The sequence below is a fragment of the Panthera tigris genome, chromosome E2, assembly GCF_018350195.1.
Source record: "Panthera tigris isolate Pti1 chromosome E2, P.tigris_Pti1_mat1.1, whole genome shotgun sequence".
NCBI lineage: Eukaryota > Metazoa > Chordata > Mammalia > Carnivora > Felidae > Panthera > Panthera tigris.
This window is the reverse complement of record NC_056674.1, coordinates 18,767,962-18,787,798: the sequence shown is the minus strand read 5'-3', so window position 1 is coordinate 18,787,798 and position 19,837 is coordinate 18,767,962. Positions and strand designations below refer to the sequence as shown.

At 47.4% G+C, this 19,837-nt stretch overlaps 2 protein-coding genes across 2 annotated transcripts; one reads left to right on the top strand and one right to left on the bottom strand.

The window, feature by feature from the left end:
• Window positions 1-8,986: 8,986 nt before the first annotated feature.
• On the bottom strand, window positions 8,987-10,831 carry LOC102949561 (major allergen I polypeptide chain 1). Its single transcript, XM_007096744.3, has 3 exons — window positions 10,783-10,831; window positions 10,332-10,519; window positions 8,987-9,110 (listed from the first exon to the last, which is right to left on the bottom strand). Exons 1-3 carry the CDS (start codon window positions 10,829-10,831, stop codon window positions 9,081-9,083), a joined length of 267 nt encoding a protein of 88 aa, XP_007096806.1. The 3' UTR covers window positions 8,987-9,080.
• A 3,297-nt stretch (window positions 10,832-14,128) lies between these two features.
• On the top strand, window positions 14,129-16,676 carry LOC102950065 (major allergen I polypeptide chain 2). The gene is made up of 3 exons (XM_007096745.3): window positions 14,129-14,517; window positions 15,031-15,212; window positions 16,458-16,676. The coding sequence occupies exons 1-3, from the start codon at window positions 14,457-14,459 to the stop codon at window positions 16,542-16,544; spliced, it is 330 nt and encodes a 109-aa protein (XP_007096807.1). The 5' UTR covers window positions 14,129-14,456; the 3' UTR covers window positions 16,545-16,676.
• Window positions 16,677-19,837: the final 3,161 nt, after the last annotated feature.

The following is a 19,837-nucleotide window of genomic DNA, read 5'->3' as shown; positions in this document are numbered from 1 at the left end:
TGATAGTCTGTTATTAGTGTATAGAAATGCAATATATTTCTGTATATTGATTTTGTATCCTGTGGCTTTACTCAATCTATTTATTAGGTCTAATAGTTGTTGTTGTTGTTGTTTTGGTGAAGCTTTAGGGTTTTCTACATATAGTATTACATTACCTGTAAATAGAGGCAGTTTTACTTCTTCCTTTCCAATTTGGATGCCTTTTAATCTATTTTCCATTTTATGTTTCGATGTCACAACTTACATATTTTTATATTGTGCATACATTGATGATACATTGTAGCTACAGTGTTTTTTATACTGTTGTTCCTTAACCTTTATATTAAAGTTAGGTTATTAACATACCACCATATTATAGTATTAGAGTAGTCTGACTATGACTATATACTTACCTTATCAGTGTGTTTTACATTGTCATGTGTTTTCATTTTACTAAGTTGTGCCTGCTATTTTATCATAAAGAACTCCTTTCAGCATTTCTTATAAGGCAGGTGTAGTGCTGATGAATTCCTGCAGCTTCTGTTTGTCCAGGAAGGTCTTTGTGTCTCTTTCGTCTCTGCAGAACAGCTTTGGTGGGTGAAACATTCTTGGTTGGCAGTAACCTCCCCACCCCCCCCACCCGCCTTCAGCATCTGAATATATTATTCCTGGCCTGGAGGGGTCTGCTGATTAATCTGCTGATGGTCTTATGGAGATTCCCTTGTATTTGAGGATTCCAGAGCCTCACCATTTGCCTAACAGGACTCTTCCTGGTCATCGCATTTGTCAGACTTTGCTCTTGGTGGTTGAGTCAAGCTGTCCAATCATCTTTAATATCTCCACAACCCAGACAAGTGTTATCTATCCAACTGGTATTATTCATGCCGAGGCATAACAGGGTTTATTGTGTTGTAAATTTTCAAAATTTCATATTTTCCTGCTGCCTCTGCATCCTCACAAACAGGTTGCAGTGTCCATCCCTGGTCCCTGGGCTGGGGAAAAGGCTGGTCCCTACCACAAGTTCCCCTTCTTGCCTTCCTGTGACTAACTTAGTGACATGAAAGTGTGCCAGTGAAATGCCCTCAGGCCTTTTGCTTCCAGACCCCGTCCTTATCCCTGACAAAGGCTCTTGCCTGTGAGTCCTCTGTGTCTCTTGACTCTTCACTTCCTTGGTGGAGCCCGTTCCCTTTGTGCTTCTCCCATCTGGTCCCCTGTGAGAATAATAACGCTTTAATTCCGTATGCCTCTTTGAATATAAGTTCCACAGCCGTGTTGAAGTGATCCTTAACGACCCTATGGGGGGACCTGCTCCCCCATTTACAACAGACTGTGTGCAGACTGCCTGTGTGGCAGTCTATGGGAGCAAATCAGCTGTGACCCTGTGTTACCCCTTTTTGGAACACTAGATCTTTGAGTCCTACTAAACAACCCTCGGTCTCCTCCTACTATTCTCCTTTTCCACCATTTTGTTGAAATCTCAAATCCTCTAACAAGCCCCTTCTAATTGACTTTGGTAGGTAAGGTGATCAATTTCGAAATTTCTTTATCCTCCATCTGGTTGGTCACTGGTGAGAGAGGACATGAATGAAGATGCCCAGTCCACCATCTGTAACTGGAAGCCCCTATGGTTTTATCCCAGTGGTGCCATGTGTTCTTTTGTGTGGACGCGTTTCCACCTTGGGCCGTCTTCCCGTTAGCTTTGGGGTGGCCAGGACCCTAGAGACGAGGCTGGGTCGGCCAATTCTGAGGAGGTATGGACTGGCATTGTCATAGACAATGGCAGTCAAGGAAATGAAAGTCAAGAAATTTCAAAGTCAAGACAATGAAAGACAAGGGGCTTGGCCTGAGAGGCTGTGAGAAGATATCTGCCTTCTCCTGGCAATTGTCCCCTTCGACGTGTGTTCTAGGACCTGCAGTTCCCACGGGTCTTGAAGGTCTGAACTGGATAGGGGGTATTTACTGCCCCAAGACACACCCCAGCACTCCCAGTCTGTATTGGGGTTTTATGCAGAGAGATGCTTCTAGCAAAACCAACACTCTGGTAGTGGTTTCCAACCACTTTCTGTGGAAGAACCTCACCATCCACTTGAAAAAAAGTCAATATAGCTTCGCTTTAAAAGTGCCTTTCTACAAACACCGTGTGTTCATCGTAGCCCATTAGCGAAATTTAAATAATCTATTTCTTATAAGACATCATCTGTTTTCCTAGCGGACATTTAAGATATTGCTCTTGTAAACGACGTAGGGATAAGAAATATTCTTGTGTCTGTCCTTAACTATTTACCTAGGGTCAAGACATAAAAGTGGAAATGACAGTTTGAGGGATTTTCAGATTTATAATGATGTTGATTCACATTGCCACTTACCCACTGCATCATTCATGCCCACGGACATTTCTGTCAACCATATGAAAACACTTGCTTTCTGACACCCTCGTTATCCCTGGATTTTGCCAATTAAAAAAAAAAAAGTCTGTTCTGTTTTGGCGAGAATGTCTTATTTTGCATTTTTTGACTATTTATGAGGATGCACATCTTTGCTATGTGATGGCCATGTGCCTCGGTCTCCTGTGACTTTCCTATTTATGACCCTTTCTTCAGTTTGAATGTTCTGAAATGTTTATTCTCGAAGAACTTTAAGAATCAATTCATCACATAAGAGAATAAATATGTGGTAGAGGTTTGACTTGAAATGGTTTCAAATTCTAGATTACTTTGGGCATAATGACATTTTTATTTTCATTTATAAAACGTATTGTATATCAATAATACTTTATGGATTAGGATCTTACTATGCCTCGCGTCTTTTTCTGGCTCTGTTTCATCGGTCCAAATTCCAGAATGATGATAAACAACAGTGGGGACGGAGGCCTGTTTGCTTTTCTTCTGGCTGTAACAGAAGGGTCACAGAGGCAGGTGACATTCAGGCTGCACTGTCAGTCTGCTTTTGGCGGTTGATTTTGTGAATGTGATCGTGGGGTTGTGATGGGTTGTCTGGGTGACTCTGCTCTGTGTGTGTCTGAAGGAGAGATCTGGGGTGGGGGCCGCAGGATAGGGGTAGGGGACACTTCCTGATATGGCATGGTCTGCGTGACTCAAAGAGAGGGAAGAAATGCACTGCAAACAGACTACAGAGAGAAGGCACCAAGGTCTGAGGGCAGATCTGAGGGCAGAGCACTTGCTTAGCAGATTTCATTCTGCAACAGAGACTCGAGAAAGACTGTAGCAGATAAATGTGGGATCAGGGAGGAGTGCAGAGTGGTCCAGGCCGGTGAGCACAGCCCCAGGGGGCTGGATCTTTGCTTTCCCCTTTCTGTCCTCCCTCCTCCTCTGCCCCCGAGAGCACTGCGGGGCTGTCCTCCCGAAGCTGACGGGGCAGTGACAGCTGGAGGTCCTCAGCAGCAGGAGGGTCGCTCTGCAGGACTGAGAGAGCTGGGAGGCTGCCTAGGACATGAGGCCACTCTGGGCATCCCAGGGCTGGAGGACTGTGGCTCTGACATACTTCACCACCTTGGAGGGTGGTGTTTGTGTACCTGGCACACACTCACCTGTTTGTGCCCAACCTCATGTGTCTCCCATCAGCCCACACCACATGCACACATTGTCCACAACTGCCCATGTCATACACGTCGATCACACACCTGGCACATGACTGGGCACATGACTGCCTCACGAACCCCATTATACTTGCCTGAAGTTAAGTGCCAGCACGAGTAACTTCACTTGCATGACAGAGCCCGGTGACACACTTTTCTATGACAGTGCCTGGAGCAAAGGAGGGTTTGTACCTTCAGCTCTGAGGTCCTGGGGGGTGGCGGTGGCTGGAGGCAAGGGAGATCCCTGTGCTTGAGATTATCTGCCTTTTATTCCACTTTATGGAAGGTGGTGAACTTGAGTAGAGCTGAGAGTGGATGAAGATTTACAGCACCCTCAGCCAGGCTCCCTCTGGTTCTCAGTGCAAGTTCTGGACATGGGGCTTGGGTGCTGGCTAGATTCCTCAGTTGTGTGGGTCTCAGGCAGGGACTGTTTTCCCTGAAGCCAGACAGAGGCATTCCCGCCCTGCTCTGGTCAGTTTCTCTGTGCCGCTGCTTTGCGCAGCTCTACCTCTCGCGTATCCACTTCTTTGCCTGTTCTCTGGGATGGAGGGGTCGCACCGACCCTGCCAGTAAGACGGCAGATTGAAGTCATCTTACGTGAAGGATGATGAGGCAGAGGACTAATTCTGACTGAGGATAGTCTTTTTTTTTTTTTTAATGTTTATTTGTTTTTGAAGGAGAGAGAGAGACAGAGCGGGAGCAGGGGAGGGTCAAAGAGAGAGGGAGACAGAATCCAAAGCAGGCTCCAGGCTCGGAGCTGTCAGCAAAGCTGTCGATGTGGGGCTCGAACCCATGGACCATGAGATCATGACCTGAGCTGAAGTCGGAGGCTTAACCGACTGAGCCACCCAGGCGCCCCTAACTGAGGATAGTCTTAACAAATGTGGGAGCATAGGTTGACCCTGACTCCGGCACTCCCTCCCTGGGGGTGTGGGGCACTTACAGTGACGCTGTCTCCCTTCCCAGCAAAACTTCCTATATGACTATTCTTCCGCCTCTCATGTTTTACCATTTGGCTTTCATTCCACATCCCTGCTGCAGTGGCTCCTGAGGAGGTCACTGCTGGCCTCCATTTATCAGATGGGCACTGCCTTGACCTCGTCTGGGGAGATAGTTCTCCACCAAGGTCATGGTGAAGTATACTGAGAGAAGACAATACAGACATGATATGTTTTAGAGATAGATTTATTAGGAAATCTGGTGGATTGGTTGTGAATGGTGAAGGAAAGGGGGAAACCTAGGTTCCAGAGGTACCATTTATTGCAATGGGGGAAGACTTCCCATGGTTAGGAGGATACATGGTATTTTGGTGGAAATTAGGAATTACATTTTGGACTTTCTTATTTTTTTTTAAATTTTTAATGTTTATTCATTTTTGAGAAACAGAGAGGGACAGCATGAGCAGGGGAGGGAGAGGGAGGGAGACACAGAATCTGAAGGAGGCTCTAGGCACAGAGCCATCAGCACATAGACTGGTGTGGGGCTCGAACTCATGGACCATGAGATTGTGACCTGAGCCAAAGTCGGACGCTTAACCGACTGAGCCACCCAGGTGCCCCAAAAGTTTAATTCTTTAAAGCCATCCCCTTTTCAATTTCTGATTGGTAATTTGTGTCTTCTTTTCTTCTTGATCAGTGGTACAGGTTTATCAACTTTAATTGATTTTTCAAAAAAACAGTTTTTGGTGTCATTGATATTCTTAATTTTTTAAAAATTTTATTTTTAATGTTCTTTTATTTTTGAGAGAGAGAGAGAGAGACAGCGTGTGAGTGGGCAAGGGGCAGAGAGAGAGGGAGACACAGAATCTGAAGCAGGCTCCAGGCTCTGAGCTGCCAGCACAGAGCCGATGCAGGGCTTGAACCCACGAACTGTTAAGATCATGACCTGAGCTGAAGTTGGACACTTAACTGACTGAGCCTCCCAGGCACCCCGATATTCTTAATTTCTTATCTGTTTTCTACTTCATTAATATCATACTTTCTTTTCTTCCTGAATTGGTTAGTAAGTATACTATAACGTTTATAGTAGAAGTGATACATTGATAAGCATCTTACCTTATTTCTTATTTTAAGTGGACCTCTTGTAATATCTTACCATCAAGTATGAAGTTTGTCATAGTTTAAAAATTTTTTTTCTTTAAAAACATTTAAATTTATTTATTAATTTTTCTTTCAAATTTTAATTTAAATCCTAGTTAGTTAACATATAGCGTAGTATTGGTGTCAGGAGTAGAATTTAGTGATTCATCACTTACATAGAACACCCAGTGTTCATCATAACAAGTGCCCTCCTTAATGCCCATCACCCATTTAGTTTTGTTTTTTTTTTTAATTTACATCCAAATTAGCATAGAGTGCAACAATGATTTCAGGAGTAGATTCCTTAGTGCCCCTTTAGTTTTTTTTTTATAAATGCACTTTATCATTCTCATGAAAACCTCTTTTATTCCCATTTTGTTAATTTTTGAAAATCGTAAGTGTCCAGTATTATGAAACTTTTTCTGCACCAGTTTAGATGACCATTTGTTTTTCTTCTCTTTTAGTCTCTTAAGGCAGGGAATTCTGTATTTTGTAATGCTAAGTTATGTTTACATTCTTGGAACAAAATAAACTTTCTTTTTTTTACAAAGTATATATTTTTATACATTTTTTAGGTTAGGCTTGCTCATACTTTGTTATTATCTGCATAGTACTGAATTATCCCCAAACTGTTCAAGAGGAAATGAAAACTCTTGTTCCTGTGGTTAAATACATAGAGCAATGTATTCCACGTGGGCTTGTGCTTTTAAATTGTTTTACTGTCTTTTTCGTGGGCCTTTGAGGAGGAAAAGAGAATGAGAGATTTATTTTTCACTATGTTTTTCCCACTTCAAGGCATTTGCTGAGCGGTGGAGTGTTTCGTAAGCCTGTGCTTATGCAGGGAGCACATTGTGTACCGCTGCATGTGGGCACAGTTTCCCTGGACCTTGGTGATCAGCCTGCAGCCTGTCTTGCCTTGTTCCTCCTGGACTCCTTTCAGGGTCTCTCTTAGTCTGGGGCTTCCCAGTAATCTTAGGCCTTGCTTTATTTTTTCCCCCCAGGCAACTAGACCAAAATGGGTTAGATAGCTTGCTGATTTATTCTGATTCCTTCTGTGTCTCTCTTGAAAGAATGTAGTATGGGCTCACCCCTCATGGCTTCAGTCTGGAAGATGTGCCTCGGGCTCTAACAGTCCTGTCTTCTTGCCTTCGGCAAATGTCTTTCACTGTACTTCGTCGCCTTTCCTTCTTGATCAGGCAGATGGATGTCGGTCATCATGTCAGTTTGAGTTCCCAGCAAAGAAGACCCAGACACAGGGACATGAGGGCAGGCACTTTATTTGGGAAGCGACCTCAGGGTGCTCCAGTAAAACAGGAAAACGAGAAAAGCCGCAAGATTGGCCAACTGGGACTCAAGACCACTGGGCACCTATCAGAGACCGTATGGAATTCACTTCAGAACTGACCCGCCAGAAGTTGAGGAGGCTGGGGTCCGAATTGTTTCAGGGTTGCCCTGTAGGCATGATCTGCTTCGCACATGCAGAGGGAGCCGAACAGTGTTCAGCAAGCTCCCAGGTGGTGGAGAAAACCAGCGAACAGTGAAGAAAGATGCAAGTGTTTGAAGAGGGAAGATGTCTCCAAGAGGGGATTATCCACCACCGTTTTGGGCGAATTTAGGTCAGACCACGGGGAAGTGGGGCGGGGCTTTTATGATCTCGGAGGCAAGGTCATGTGTGAATCAGAGATCAAAAGCCTCACCCTTACGTTCCTGACATTTACCTTTCAAGCCATCTGAGGTTTGGATGTCAGACAGAAAGGAATTTAGAAGGGCATCTGACCCTGATTTTTCCTTGGCCACAGATTAGGTAAAGAGTCCATAGGTTGCAGGAAGGCAGCCAGAGGGGAGGGATTACACAGAAAGCGTCCAGATGTCGTAGGTGCCAGCAGTCCCCAGGGAGTTCTGTGCGAGTCTAGAAGCAGTTGGGGGACTGGTTGTGTCTTGGTGAGGACAAACTGCCCGTTGCTCATCGCCTTCTCACCTTTGGGTGGGGTGCCCCTCACTCCCTACACTTGCTGTGGACCAGGGTGAGTCTTCATCTATGACATTGGAAGACCCGGCCCACTCATCTGGGTGACAGTTCTCCTTCTGTAAGCCCAAGAACTTTTAAGTATGTATGGTGGGGGAGTGGTGGAATACACACCCTGGGTCACATATGGGAGGGTGATGAGAAGGGTCTCTGCCCCACAACCTGCTTATGACCTCTGGACTCCCCTTGCTACCATGGGGGCAGTGCTCCATTTCAGAAGTAGCCCCCAGCCAGACCCTGGGGGTCAGAGTGGTGGGCCATAGGCCAAGAGCCAGGTCTCACTCTGGGCAAGGTGGCCTTCCTCTCCTGTCCCCATGACGTGCTCCACAGAGAGAGAGAGAGAGAGATCCCCTCTGGGAACCTCTCCTCAGCCTCTTCACCAAAATGATCACAGAGATACCCCTCCTGGGGGAAGCCCTGTGGTGTAAGTTCAGCAGACTCTTTTCTGGGGGAGTGCTCAGGTGGTGGGGATGGAAGTGTAAGAGAGGAGGCAAGGATCCTGGCCAAGAGGAGACAGATGAGGGCAGCAGGGCCTGAGAAGCCTCCGGAATCATGGCCATAGAGCAGAGCCACAAGAGGAGTTCTGAAGCTCCAGGACCCTGGACATCCACTCTGAGCATTAGACCCAACTTGTAGTGTGTTAAGTACAAGGGGGCAGCTGAATCCACAGTTGGGTGGTCGGCACTAGGGTAAACTGAGGTGCAGGAGGTGACGGGGTTCACCACTCGCACCTTGACCCTTGTTCTTTCTCTCCATCCAGGTGCTTGGGACAGGGGCTGTTTCTCACCCATGATTTTCTGTGGCCCCACCAAAGAGGCCCTGGAGAGGGGAGGTATTTCCATTTTATAGGTGGGAATCAGAGGCCCAGAGGACTAACACGTGCACAGCCACACGGTGAGCTGAGCCGTCTCTCGCAGTGGGTGCACAGATGCCGCAGGTCCTGACGCCCGGGAGCCTGTAATCTTTGGCAGACACTTTACCTCTCCGAGCCCCAGTCTCCTCGCTTGTAAGACTGGGATGATTACTCCCGTCTCTTGAGGTCACTGGGAGGCTGAAATTTGGTAAATAATGCATGTGAGGTGTGGACCCTGGTCCACGGAAGTGCTCAGACATGCCGGCTGTGCTAATGATCATCACCCCTCCCCCCACCTCTGGGATTCAGGGGAGGAAGGACATCTGACTGCATTCAAATCTAGCCACGGTTGGAAGGCACACTGGTGGTGCCCCTGCTGCAACACCCCTCCACCCCCCAAGCCCAGCCCAAGGAGCAAGCACTCTCCATGAATTGCAAGGCTTTTATTGCTGGAATCTTCTAGTCAGACACCTGGACATGGCAGGCTGCTGAGACTACTTAGTGATCAGTTCAGTGGCTTCTTTAGGGCTCCTGGCAGTGATGGCTCCATTAACACAGAGGACTTGTGTATATTTTGTCCTGCAAAGAGAAAGTCAGGAGACCTGGTGAGACCTCGAGGGGTATGAGAGACATCAAGCTCTACTGAGCACACACTGGACACTTTGTGGGGAGGAGCCTGCAGGCTTGTTTGGAGGGTGGCTTCTGGATCTGAGCAGGCCAAGGTGGTTCTTCCCAATCTACTGCACAACAAGAGAATCCCAGGGTGTGCCTAGAAGCTTCCTCCAATGAAACAGAGTAAAGGAGAGGGGGGACTATGATGGGATGGAGGGCAGTCTCGGATAGAAGTGGTAGACTTGGATAGAAAGAGGCTGGCAAGAAGGTCCTGGCAGGGCTCCAGATGCACCTGTGGGCATCTGGGAGACTCCAGGAATGAGCTGGTCCAGCCTGCTTCCTCCTTCTGTCCTTTGGACACTTGTTGCTGAAGCAGTAGCTTGTTCCTACTTTTGGGACAGCAGAGAGAGGATTCACTGGAATTCTCCACTCAGGGCATCCCAGGCCTGGGCAGGGCAGGAGGAGGACTTTTTGGAAGCTGCCTCTCCTCTCCTCCCCTCCCCTCCCCTCCCCTCCCCTCCCCTCCCCTCCCCTCCCCTCTCCCCTCCCCTCCCCTCCCATCATCCTCTCTCTTGGTATGTGAGGCACAGAATGGCAGGGCAGGAGGAGGGCTTTTGGAAGCTGCCTCGTCTCACCTCCCCTCGCCCCTCCCCGTCCCACCCCTCCTCTCCCCTCCCCTCCTCCTCTCCCTCAGTATGTGAGGCACAGAATGGCCCTCTGGGACCCAGGGAATGAAGACACATGAGGGGTTTTTTTTTGGGGGGGGGTTGGAATATGGAACTTGAGGAGTTAAGAGAAAAGGAACTGATGTTTGGAGATAGGAAGCACCTAGTGCAAACAGTTTGAAGATCCAGTCTCACGTGCTGGAGAGGCTGGAGTCAGGAAGGCCAGAGCTGAGGGCCTGACACTGAGGCCAAGTGATGCCAGGGACACAGGAGGGCCTGCAGACTCCCAAGCTGGTGGCCAAGCAGCGTTGAGCAGCCTGGGCCAGCCCCAAAGCTTGAGGGGTAGGCTGAGTCTTCCCCACATGATCCCCTCTACTTCCCCAGCCATGGCGTCTTTCTCCTCCCAGATTCCCAGGGAAGGGCCATGGTGGAGAAGAAACAGGAGCACCCCCTGCCCCTGCACTGCCCTGAGCAGACCCCCCAGACAGGCATCAGAGGCACAGACACACAGAGCTAGACCCACCAGCACGCTGAGAGCATTCTCCTTATCCTCTTCTGTCATTTTTGCATCAACGCAGTTCTTCAGTGTTCTGGCATTGTCCAACACCACAGATCGTGCATTGTATTGTGCCACTTGCTCAACATATTCGTCAGGGGTTCCCGTCAGGAATAGGTCGACATTCCTCTTCACAGCTGAGCAAATTTCACAATCTGGAACACAAAGACAAGCCGACCCTCCCTTTTGAAAGACCTTCATCAGGACACATTCTTCCCTTCCCTTTCCCGCCATGCTCAGAAGTGCCCTGGGAAGGTGTTAGAACCCCTGGAGAATGTGTGTCCCCAGACACTCATGTCCCAGACACCTACTTCCACCCGAGATCAAGAGCAAGGCAGCCCAGAGAAGCACGAGAACACGAGCCCCCTTCATGATGCAGTGGCAGGTGCTCCCTCCCCAGCCTGGAACCCTTTTATACCTGCTGTGGCCCCAACAGTAGGGCAGGGTGGGAGGGCTGCGTCTAACATCCTTTTCCAGGAGGCACCGCCAGGCCTCTCTGGGCTGCAGCTCAGAATTGCCTGGGGGCTGTGGAGGGAGGAGATGTATGTGTGGGCAGGATCCTAAGTCCCCGAGTCAACAGATGACACTACCTTGGCTGCCCTTCCCCGTCTTGAGGGCTCTGTCCAAGTGTCAGCTGACACCAGTAATTTCACAACTGAAATTTTCTAGGTTGATTGGGGAAAGGGGCAAGAGAATCTCCCAAGTCAGGCCTCCCGAATGATGGCCAATGTCAGCCTGTCATTACATGTGACCTTGAAGATGGTCTGGTCTCAACTTACGGATTTTTCAGGAAACCCAGTGCTTAGCTAGTGGGCTCACGGCTAGCAAGTACCAAAAGAAGGCCGGTCTCTGGTGGCTCCTGCCCTGCCTTCATCATAATCTGTGTCCTTGACCTGCTGCTCAGTGGCCTCCCTTGAGCCAGTCTCCTGAATCTGATTCTGGAGCCCTGAACCCTCCCCTACATGCTGGCGCCCAGGTTCTAGTTGTCTCTTGACCGAGTCCTGTCACCTGGTCACTTTAATAGCCCCTCAGACAGACACAGAAATATCATTTCCCCCCAACTGGCTTCTTCCTTTGAGTTTCTCTATACTGTTCATAGTATTCACACCATTATCTCTCTGGAGATACAATCCGAGGAAAAGCCAGACTGCTTCTGTGGCCTGGGACCGTCGTGTGCTCTGCGTATCCAGCGCCCCACCAAAGACCTGCTGCTTTTCTGAATCTACTCCTGCCATTCTCTCCTCCCTCACGGGTCTCCTTTCTGCTTCTTGACCATGCCAGGGCCTTTGCACGAGCTGCTGCCACTGCCCAGGATGCTCTTCCTAACAAGTATATGATTCATGGCATAATTGCTCAGGGCTCCTCAAACGCCGCCTTATCAGAGAGACTTTCCCACATGCTTGATCCCTTATGTCAGGGCCCCCCACCTCCCCCAGCAGCACATGCTGTTCTCTCCCACTTCGTCTCCCTCCATAGCACTCCTTGTCATTTGGTGATCGTCTTCCCCTCCCCCTTAGACGTATAACGAGCTCCAGGAGAGTGAGGGCTCTGCCGTGTGTGCTGCTGCATCCCCAGGATGGGGAGAGGGGCCAAAATGTAGCAGGGACTTCACGAATGTTTGTTAGATGGAAGAAAGGAATATCTCATTTCTGTGGAGTTGATAACCGAGAACATTTGTACTTAATGCTTGCTTGCTGGAGGTACCTTGCTGGGCCTTTTCTCTGAGTCTCTGTGACAGAAGGAGGTTTGCTGGAGCCCAGAGCTGAAGGTAAGACAAAAGTTTTCTGGTTCCAGTCAGAACTCTATGCCAAACAGGATTCACATCCGGTAACTTCTCTTGGCTAAGAGGAACCGAGTCCTGAGCTCCAGCTGTCAGTTAGCCACCATGGAGCCACTCCAGTCATGAGGCCCCAAGGTCATACCTATGATGGTCACCTCATGACGAGCTCAGGTCACTGCAGATGTCTCTCAGAGGTTCCTGGGCACCTATCCGCCTGGGAACACAAGCTTCATGTGCCCCAGACCGGCCATGCTTGCTGTTTCTTCACTGGGACAGAATTTCAGGGTGGTCAGGGTGCTTGGGCAAGGATCACATGTCTGCTGTCCTTCACTAGGCCCTTCCTTCCAGTTCTCCCCAGCTCTGTGAGATGGTGAAGCCAGATTTTGGAGTGCTGGAGCAACACAGTCAGGATGCTGATGTCCGTGCAGACCCACTGGGTGCCACAAGTCCGTCTGAGATATCTCTTCATGTGGGGACATTCGCCGAGGTCAAGGGCACTTGCTGGCTGAAGTCTTGCCAGTATATGCAATCCTTTCCTCATGCAAGTGTTTGGTTTTTTTTTTTTTTTTTTTTTTAATGCATTTTTATTTGGGGATAGTTCTAGACTTACAGAAAAGTTGCAAAGATTTGTCAAAACTGACATTGGCATATTACTACTAACTAAATTCCAGACTTTATTCGGATTTTACCAGTTTGTTCATTAATATCCTCTTTGTGTTCTAGAATCCAGTCCACATCCTACACACACTGCCTTAATTGTCATGTTTTCCCAGTCTCTTCTGGTCCGTGATAGTTTCTTAGTCTTTCCTTGTTTGTCATGGCCTTGATAGTCTTGAGGACCAGGTATTACAGAATGTCCACTAAGCTGACTTTGTCTGCTGTTTTTCTCATAGTTTAAGAGTCTGAACTTTAGGTATGGGGTTTAGGGAGACACCAAAGAGGTGAAGTGTCGTATCGTCACGTGGTAATGTGTATCATCCCTGGTTACGTTAGCCTTGATCATTTGATTAATGTTGGCTTTGCCACGTTTCTGCATGGTTTTCCCCTTCTCCTACCTACTCTTTGGAAATGAATTATTAAGTCTAACCCACTCACAAGGAGGGCAGGCAATGAGCTCCACCTCCTTAAGGGAGAGTACGTATGTGTATTATCTAGAATGCTTTTGTAAAGAATATCTGTCTCTTATCTCCTTATTTATTTATTTAAACATTTATATCAGTATGGACTCACACATTTAATTGTATACTTTGGGTTATCAACCAATACAATGTTATTTCTTTTGTTTGCTCAAATTGTTTCAGATTTGGCCACTGGGAGTTTCCTTCTATAATTTTCATGGACTATCTCATCATGTTTGTGCCAATAAACTACTTTCCTAGATTAGAAGGTTGAGTTTAGCTCTTGAGAGCGTTTAAGCACCTTTGGTTGACCTGGTACCTTGGTATGTGGAGCTCCAACCCACAGTGGACATAAGAGACAAACTGTACAACCCCACAACTATTCACTAATGTTTCTGGATGGGCTAGTAAGTCCAACCTCCTCTTGGGATTAAGTTTACTGATGGAGGAGGGTGAGACAGGGCCAAAGCTGGAGCTACTGGGAGTCAAGAAGGTGCCCAGGCATTTGCTTCCTTAAGGGTGAGAGGGAAGCAGGTGACATGATCCTAATTTGGAGCGTTACCAGCCCTTGAGGAGGCCTACATGCCCAAGCATCCTGAGACTCCCCTAGTAGGGAGTGATTTGTAGCCCAAGGATGGGGTCCACCCATTCTCAGGGCTTGATCCACAGACTGCAGCAGTTAAGGTGTTCAAGAGGCTTGAGTTGGGACTAGCACCCCATACTTATCTCCAGGACTTAAACTTGGGCACAAGTAAGGTTTTTGGATGCTCTTTTGTCTACCCGTAGTGGTGTAGACCTGTCCTTGACCCCTCCTGTGATTTTCATCTCTTTGTCTTGGGAGAGTATCGCATTTGGGAGCCAGGATAGTTTGAGGGAAGGAGTAGCAGGAAACAGGGGTGACAGTTGGAGCCGGGACAACAGAGCAGTTGGCTCAGCATGGAATCACTTAGACACGTCACCTCCAGTTGGTCTTTGGCAAAGAAAAAACCACATCCTCTCCACGAGCTTTGGCCTCAAGAGTAGGAAGGGCTTCCCACTCTTAACAGCCCAAGGGCTGAGGGAGCCACATGTGCCAGGTCCCTGCCCACAGGCCTTTGGAGCTTCTAGGGGGGGTGTGGACTGGGCTTAGGGTGCTAGTAGTTTATAAAGCAGCAGAAATCCTGTCCTGGGCAGAGCATTCTAGCAGCTGACACGATGAGGGGGGCACTGCTTGTGCTGGCATTGCTGGTGACCCAAGAGCTGGGCGTCAAGATGGGTGAGAGCAGATGGAGGGACAGATGACCTTCCTGATCCTTGCCCTGCTCTATCTCACTCCTTCACCTCCCATGGTGATCTCCAAACAGGTTCTAGCCACAAAGTTAGGCAGCAGCTGGGAGATCATTGTCCAGGAGTCCTCCAGAACCCCCCTGATGTTTTTAGTCGTTGAATGGAAGGAGAGGTTTGGAGATGGAGGGGTCATTAGTTGTGCACACAATAGGGGATACTTAGTTGGGGGTAGTGGTGCTTATTTGAAAGGCAGAAACAGGTAGGCTGGGATGCCCGGAGGCACCGGTCAGGGGTCTCTCCAGCTGCTCTCTTCTGCTGAGAGTGCCACATAGAAAATGTTCTGTCTGTCTGGGATGTAAGCAGTCCTGGGAGTGGGCAGATCTCTGCGGAAGGTGAGTCAGAAGACCCTGGATATACGTGAGTTGCTTTCAAGTGGTGGGCAAACAGGAACCTCCTACTCTGCTGATTCTTTTGTTAAGGTGTTTTCTGTTTGTGTCTTCAGCGGAAACTTGCCCCATTTTTTATCACGTCTTTACTGCGGTGACCTCTGGAAATGAATTAGTGTTGGACTTCTTACTCACGGTAGTCAATGCTACTGAACCAGAGAGAACAGCCATGAAAAAAATCCAGGATTGCTACGTGGAGAACGGATTGATATCCAAGGTCTTGGATGGAATAGTCATGGTAATTTCCTATCCTTCCCCGCCTCCCCAACCTTCACGTTGCGCGTGCAGCAGATTGTAATATTCCACATACAGACCATGCAGTCGGGGGCTACATGGCAGGTAAGAGCTATAAACAATCAAGCACATAAACCTTTGCTCCACTCTACAGCACATAGAATACGCAACCTCATGCCATGAGCACATCCAGCCTGTTCTTCTACCACACGTGTCCCTTGTGTGCGAATTACCTTACGCACAGTTGGAAAATAGGGGCCTAATATCGGTGTGGCATAGAAAGCGTGTTGACTCATAGGATTTTTTCTTTCTAGGTTAGGGGTGCCAGAATTGCAGGAGTAGGATTTTCACCTTCCACAGGGAAGAGAAAGTTCTTCATTCAGCTCCTGCACATGTAGGAGCCTTGTCAGTTCTAGTTGAGGAATTTTGAAACTAAGGCACCTGCCCTCAGACTCTCTTCCCAGGAAGGGACTCCCTGGCTTTGGGAAGCTTCTGGTTTTTGGCTTCTGTTTTACTTCCCCTTGTGCCCGCCTTGATGGCTGCTATTCCTTTGGTTCAGAGTCTCACTTCCATCTGTATCATTTCAGGGTCTAAAGTCAGATTTTCCACTCTGCTGTTCTGGTGCCTGAGGCCCTCGAGGCAGCTCCTAGCTACGTGCAGCTGCACCCCAGCGCTAGTCAGTGTACTTCTGGTGAACTACCTTTTTCTGTTATTTTTCTTGTTGCACAGTTAGGTAGATTTTGGTTAGTCTGCCTCTTACCTCTACTTGCCCTTAAGTGCTGCTTCTGTAAAATGAGAGCTTTGTGAAGAAGTGGAATTTCTTGCATGATTACGGGCACCCAGGGCACATGGGATTGTTCACAACACACACATACACATTCCATACGTCCAGTACACCTGACAGATGAGTCTCAGGTGAGGGAGACATCGCATGGACCCAGACTCAGCTACCTTGCCCCTCACCCATGCCCAGCCCCCATCACGCCCTCCAGAATCTTCTCCTCTTCTTGCCTCCCTCACTGGTTGTTCAGACTCCCTCCTGGCACAGGTGCGTGGGTAACGGGGGGAGCCGTCTCCATCCTGGTCTGACTGATCGCCGCCCTCTCTCCAGAAATCGGTCTGTGGGCTAGAGGTTCTTGCTAGGGATGAGTGGAATCACTGTGGACGAGGCATGAGGTGATCCTGGGGGAATGGATAGCGCTGCCATGCGCTCAGGTCTTCTGTCCCTCCTCGTCTTACTCTCTCCCAGGCAACCATCAGCTCCAGCAAAGACTGCATGGGTGAAGCAGCTCAGAACACCGTAGAAGATCTCAAGCTGAACACTTTGGGGAGATGAATCTTTGCCGCTGATGCCCCTTCTGAGCCCCATCCTCCTGCCCTGTTCTCCTTTACACCTAAAGCTGGAATCCAGACACCTGTCCTCACCTAATTCACTCATAATCAGGCAGACTGGAATAAAAAAACTGCATCTTAGCACCCCTGGGTGCCCCGTGTCTGTGTTCTGTGCGGGAAGCGTGGGAGGCCTGGCAGGAGATCCTGGGACATGGCAAAGGGAGGTGACATGTGCTCATTGAGAGCATGGGGACTGGAGGCAGGCTGAATCAGGAGCACATGTGAGCGGTTTCCTCTTCCTCGGGCCATTCTCTCATCTGCAAAATGGGGATTATGTGCGAGGATTAAATTAAATCACATACATGTAACCCCAGGATTCATCACCATGGAAGGATAAAAATGTTGTCCACGTAGCATATTTCCAACTGTGGCATTTGTCACAGCAGCAGAGCCTCTAGTCCCTTAAATGTCATCCTGGCAAGGGCACCTGGGTGGCTCAGTCGGTTAGGCGACTGACTTCAGCTCAGGTCGTGATCTCAAGGTTTGTGAGTTCGAGCTGGGCATCAGGCCCTGTGCTGACAGCTCAGGGCCTGAATCCTGCTTTGGAGTCTGAGTCTCCCTCTTTCTGCCCCTCCCCCACTTGCACGTGTGCAAGCGCTCACCCTCTCTCTTAAAAATAAACGTTAAAAAAAAATGTCACCCTGGCAATTTAAGGGTGGCTCAGGTGATGACCTGAGTGGGTTTATCACAAATCCTCTCTGTGTCTCAGTGGTATTTGCCATTTTCTGCTTCGTTTTTAAAAAATTTCTTAATGTTTATTTTTGAGAGAAGGAGAGAGTGCACACAAGTGGGAAGGGGCAGAGAGAGGGAGAGAGAGAGAGAGAGAGAGAATCCAAAGCAGGCTCCAGGTTCTGAGCTGTCAGTGCAGAGCCTGACACGGGGCTCAGACCCACGAACTGTGAGATCATGACCTGAGCCGAAATTGGACACTTTAACCGACTGAGCCACTCAGGCACCCCACCATTTTCTGCTTCTTTGGTAGATGTCTTCTGAGGAGGCCAACCTTTCTGCAGGAACTCTCAGTTCCACTGCTGTTCTTGGGTTCTGCCAGCGGAACCATGACCCCTATGCAGTCTTGGCTCAGGAGGAAGGGAGAAAAGAAGTGGATGGAAGAAACTAACCCAGAGGGAATGGCTGTCATGGGGGAGATCTGGCTCTTCTCTGGCCTAGTGGTTGAATTGAAGCATTTTAATTCACCTGTTTACTCATTTTACATCTGGGTTTCACACCTACCAAGTCTGCTAGACCTAACATTAACTGTTCAGGTCAGACTAAAGGTCTACAATTTTAGTGAGAAGTACAAAATAGAATTTGAATTGATAAGGGGCTAAATCATATCCCGTATATGTAGGGGATAAATTGACACTATAGAAATGTCAACTATTCCCAAAGCCATCTAAATTAATCTTTGTTCTAATGAAGATTGATTTAAAGTTCCTCCAAAAGAATAAATTCTTGAACTGATATCAAGCAAGACAATTTAGAAAAATAAGAACCATGAGCAAGATCTCTCTCACTAGGTATCACAACATAGGTATAAGACTAACAATTAATCTAGTTTCAGTAGAGAAATGGATGGTCATTGTGATAGAAGAGAAAACACATAAATAGACTCAAAGAAAGTTTAAGATATAATAGTGACAGCTTATTGAGTCATGGAGAAAGAATGGATTTTTTTTAAGTGGCATTGAACAAAATGACCAAAATATTTAACAAATTAAGATGGATCTGCCAAGCCTTTCCCTGTGGATTAATGACTTGATTGCCAAAGTTCCAATAGTTAATTAGCCATTTGTCATGAGTGATCTCTCTCTCTCTCTCTTTTGACTTCCGTGATATCATAGTCTGTTGGTTTTTCTCTCTCTTATCGGGGCATCTTTCTCAGCTTTTTTTCTGGTTGCTTGTGTCTTATACAAGCGATCATTGCCTTTGCATCCCTTTTCTATACAGACTTACTTTCTTCCAAATTTAAATCTCCAAACCCAGTACTAAAACACTTAAAGGCACAAAACTGGCTCTCACTAAATATTTGTTGAATTAATTAATATTGAAAAACCCTAAATTCCTCCTCAGGCCCAAATATACAGAGGACTTAAATAAACAAAAGATTTGAATGGGAATTTTGAACAGCATAAATAAGTCATTTCCCTCCAATAATAACAGTTTATTTATGTTTTATAAACTGGATTTTTGAACAGGATTTTTTTGAAGAAAAAAGTACTTTATTTAAAAAATTTTTTTTGAAAGAGAGAGAGTGAGCAGGGGAGAGGCAGAGGGAGAGGGAGAGAGAATCTTAAGCAGGTTTCATGTCCAGCGCAGAGCCTGACATGGGACTCAGTCCCACGAATCTTGAGATCATGACCTGAGCTGCAATCAAGAGTTGGCCACTTAACCAACCGAGCCACCAGGCGCCCCTGAACAAAAATTTTAAAACAAAATCAGGGGCAGCAAGGCCTATGAAATACTAAAATTTATTTATTTATTTATATTTGACAGAGAGAGCACACATGAGCAGGGGAGAGGGACAGAGGGAGAGGGAGAATCCCAAGCAGCCTCCATGCCCAGCATGGATCCCGACTCGGGGCTCGACCCTGGGATCATGACCCGAACTGAAACCAAGAGTTGGATGCTCAACTGACTGAGCCACCTAGGTGCCCCTATGAAATATTAAAACATAAACATCACAAGCAGATAAATGGACTGTGAAAAGAAGGCCAGACATAGATGTAAATAATCATGGATTTTATGATAAAGGTAACTTGCAAGTAAGTGAAGAAATTAGGATTATTTCATAAATGGAATGGTGCTGGATCAATTGATTGAACATTTGGGGAAGTCGAACTATTGGATACCTCACTGACAGTTTTCTTCAAAATAAACTCCAGATAAGTTAAAGTCTTACATATTAAAAGATGTTTTAAGGTTATTTATTTTGACAGAGACAGAGACAGTGCAAGTGGAGGAGGGGCAAAGAGAGAGGAAGACACAGAATCCCAAGCAGGCTCCGCACTGTCAGCATGGAGCCCAACATGGGGCTTGAACTCATGAAACCATGAGACCATGACCTAAGCCAAAACCAAGAGTCAGACACTCAACTGACTGAGCCATCCAGGTGCTCCAAGGCTTATATAAAGAGTGAGACAAAAAAATCCCATAAAAGTCTTGGAAAAAATTGTAGAACATTTTTATAACTTTAAAGAAGACCTTCTCAAAGATATGTGTGTGTGTGTGTGTGTG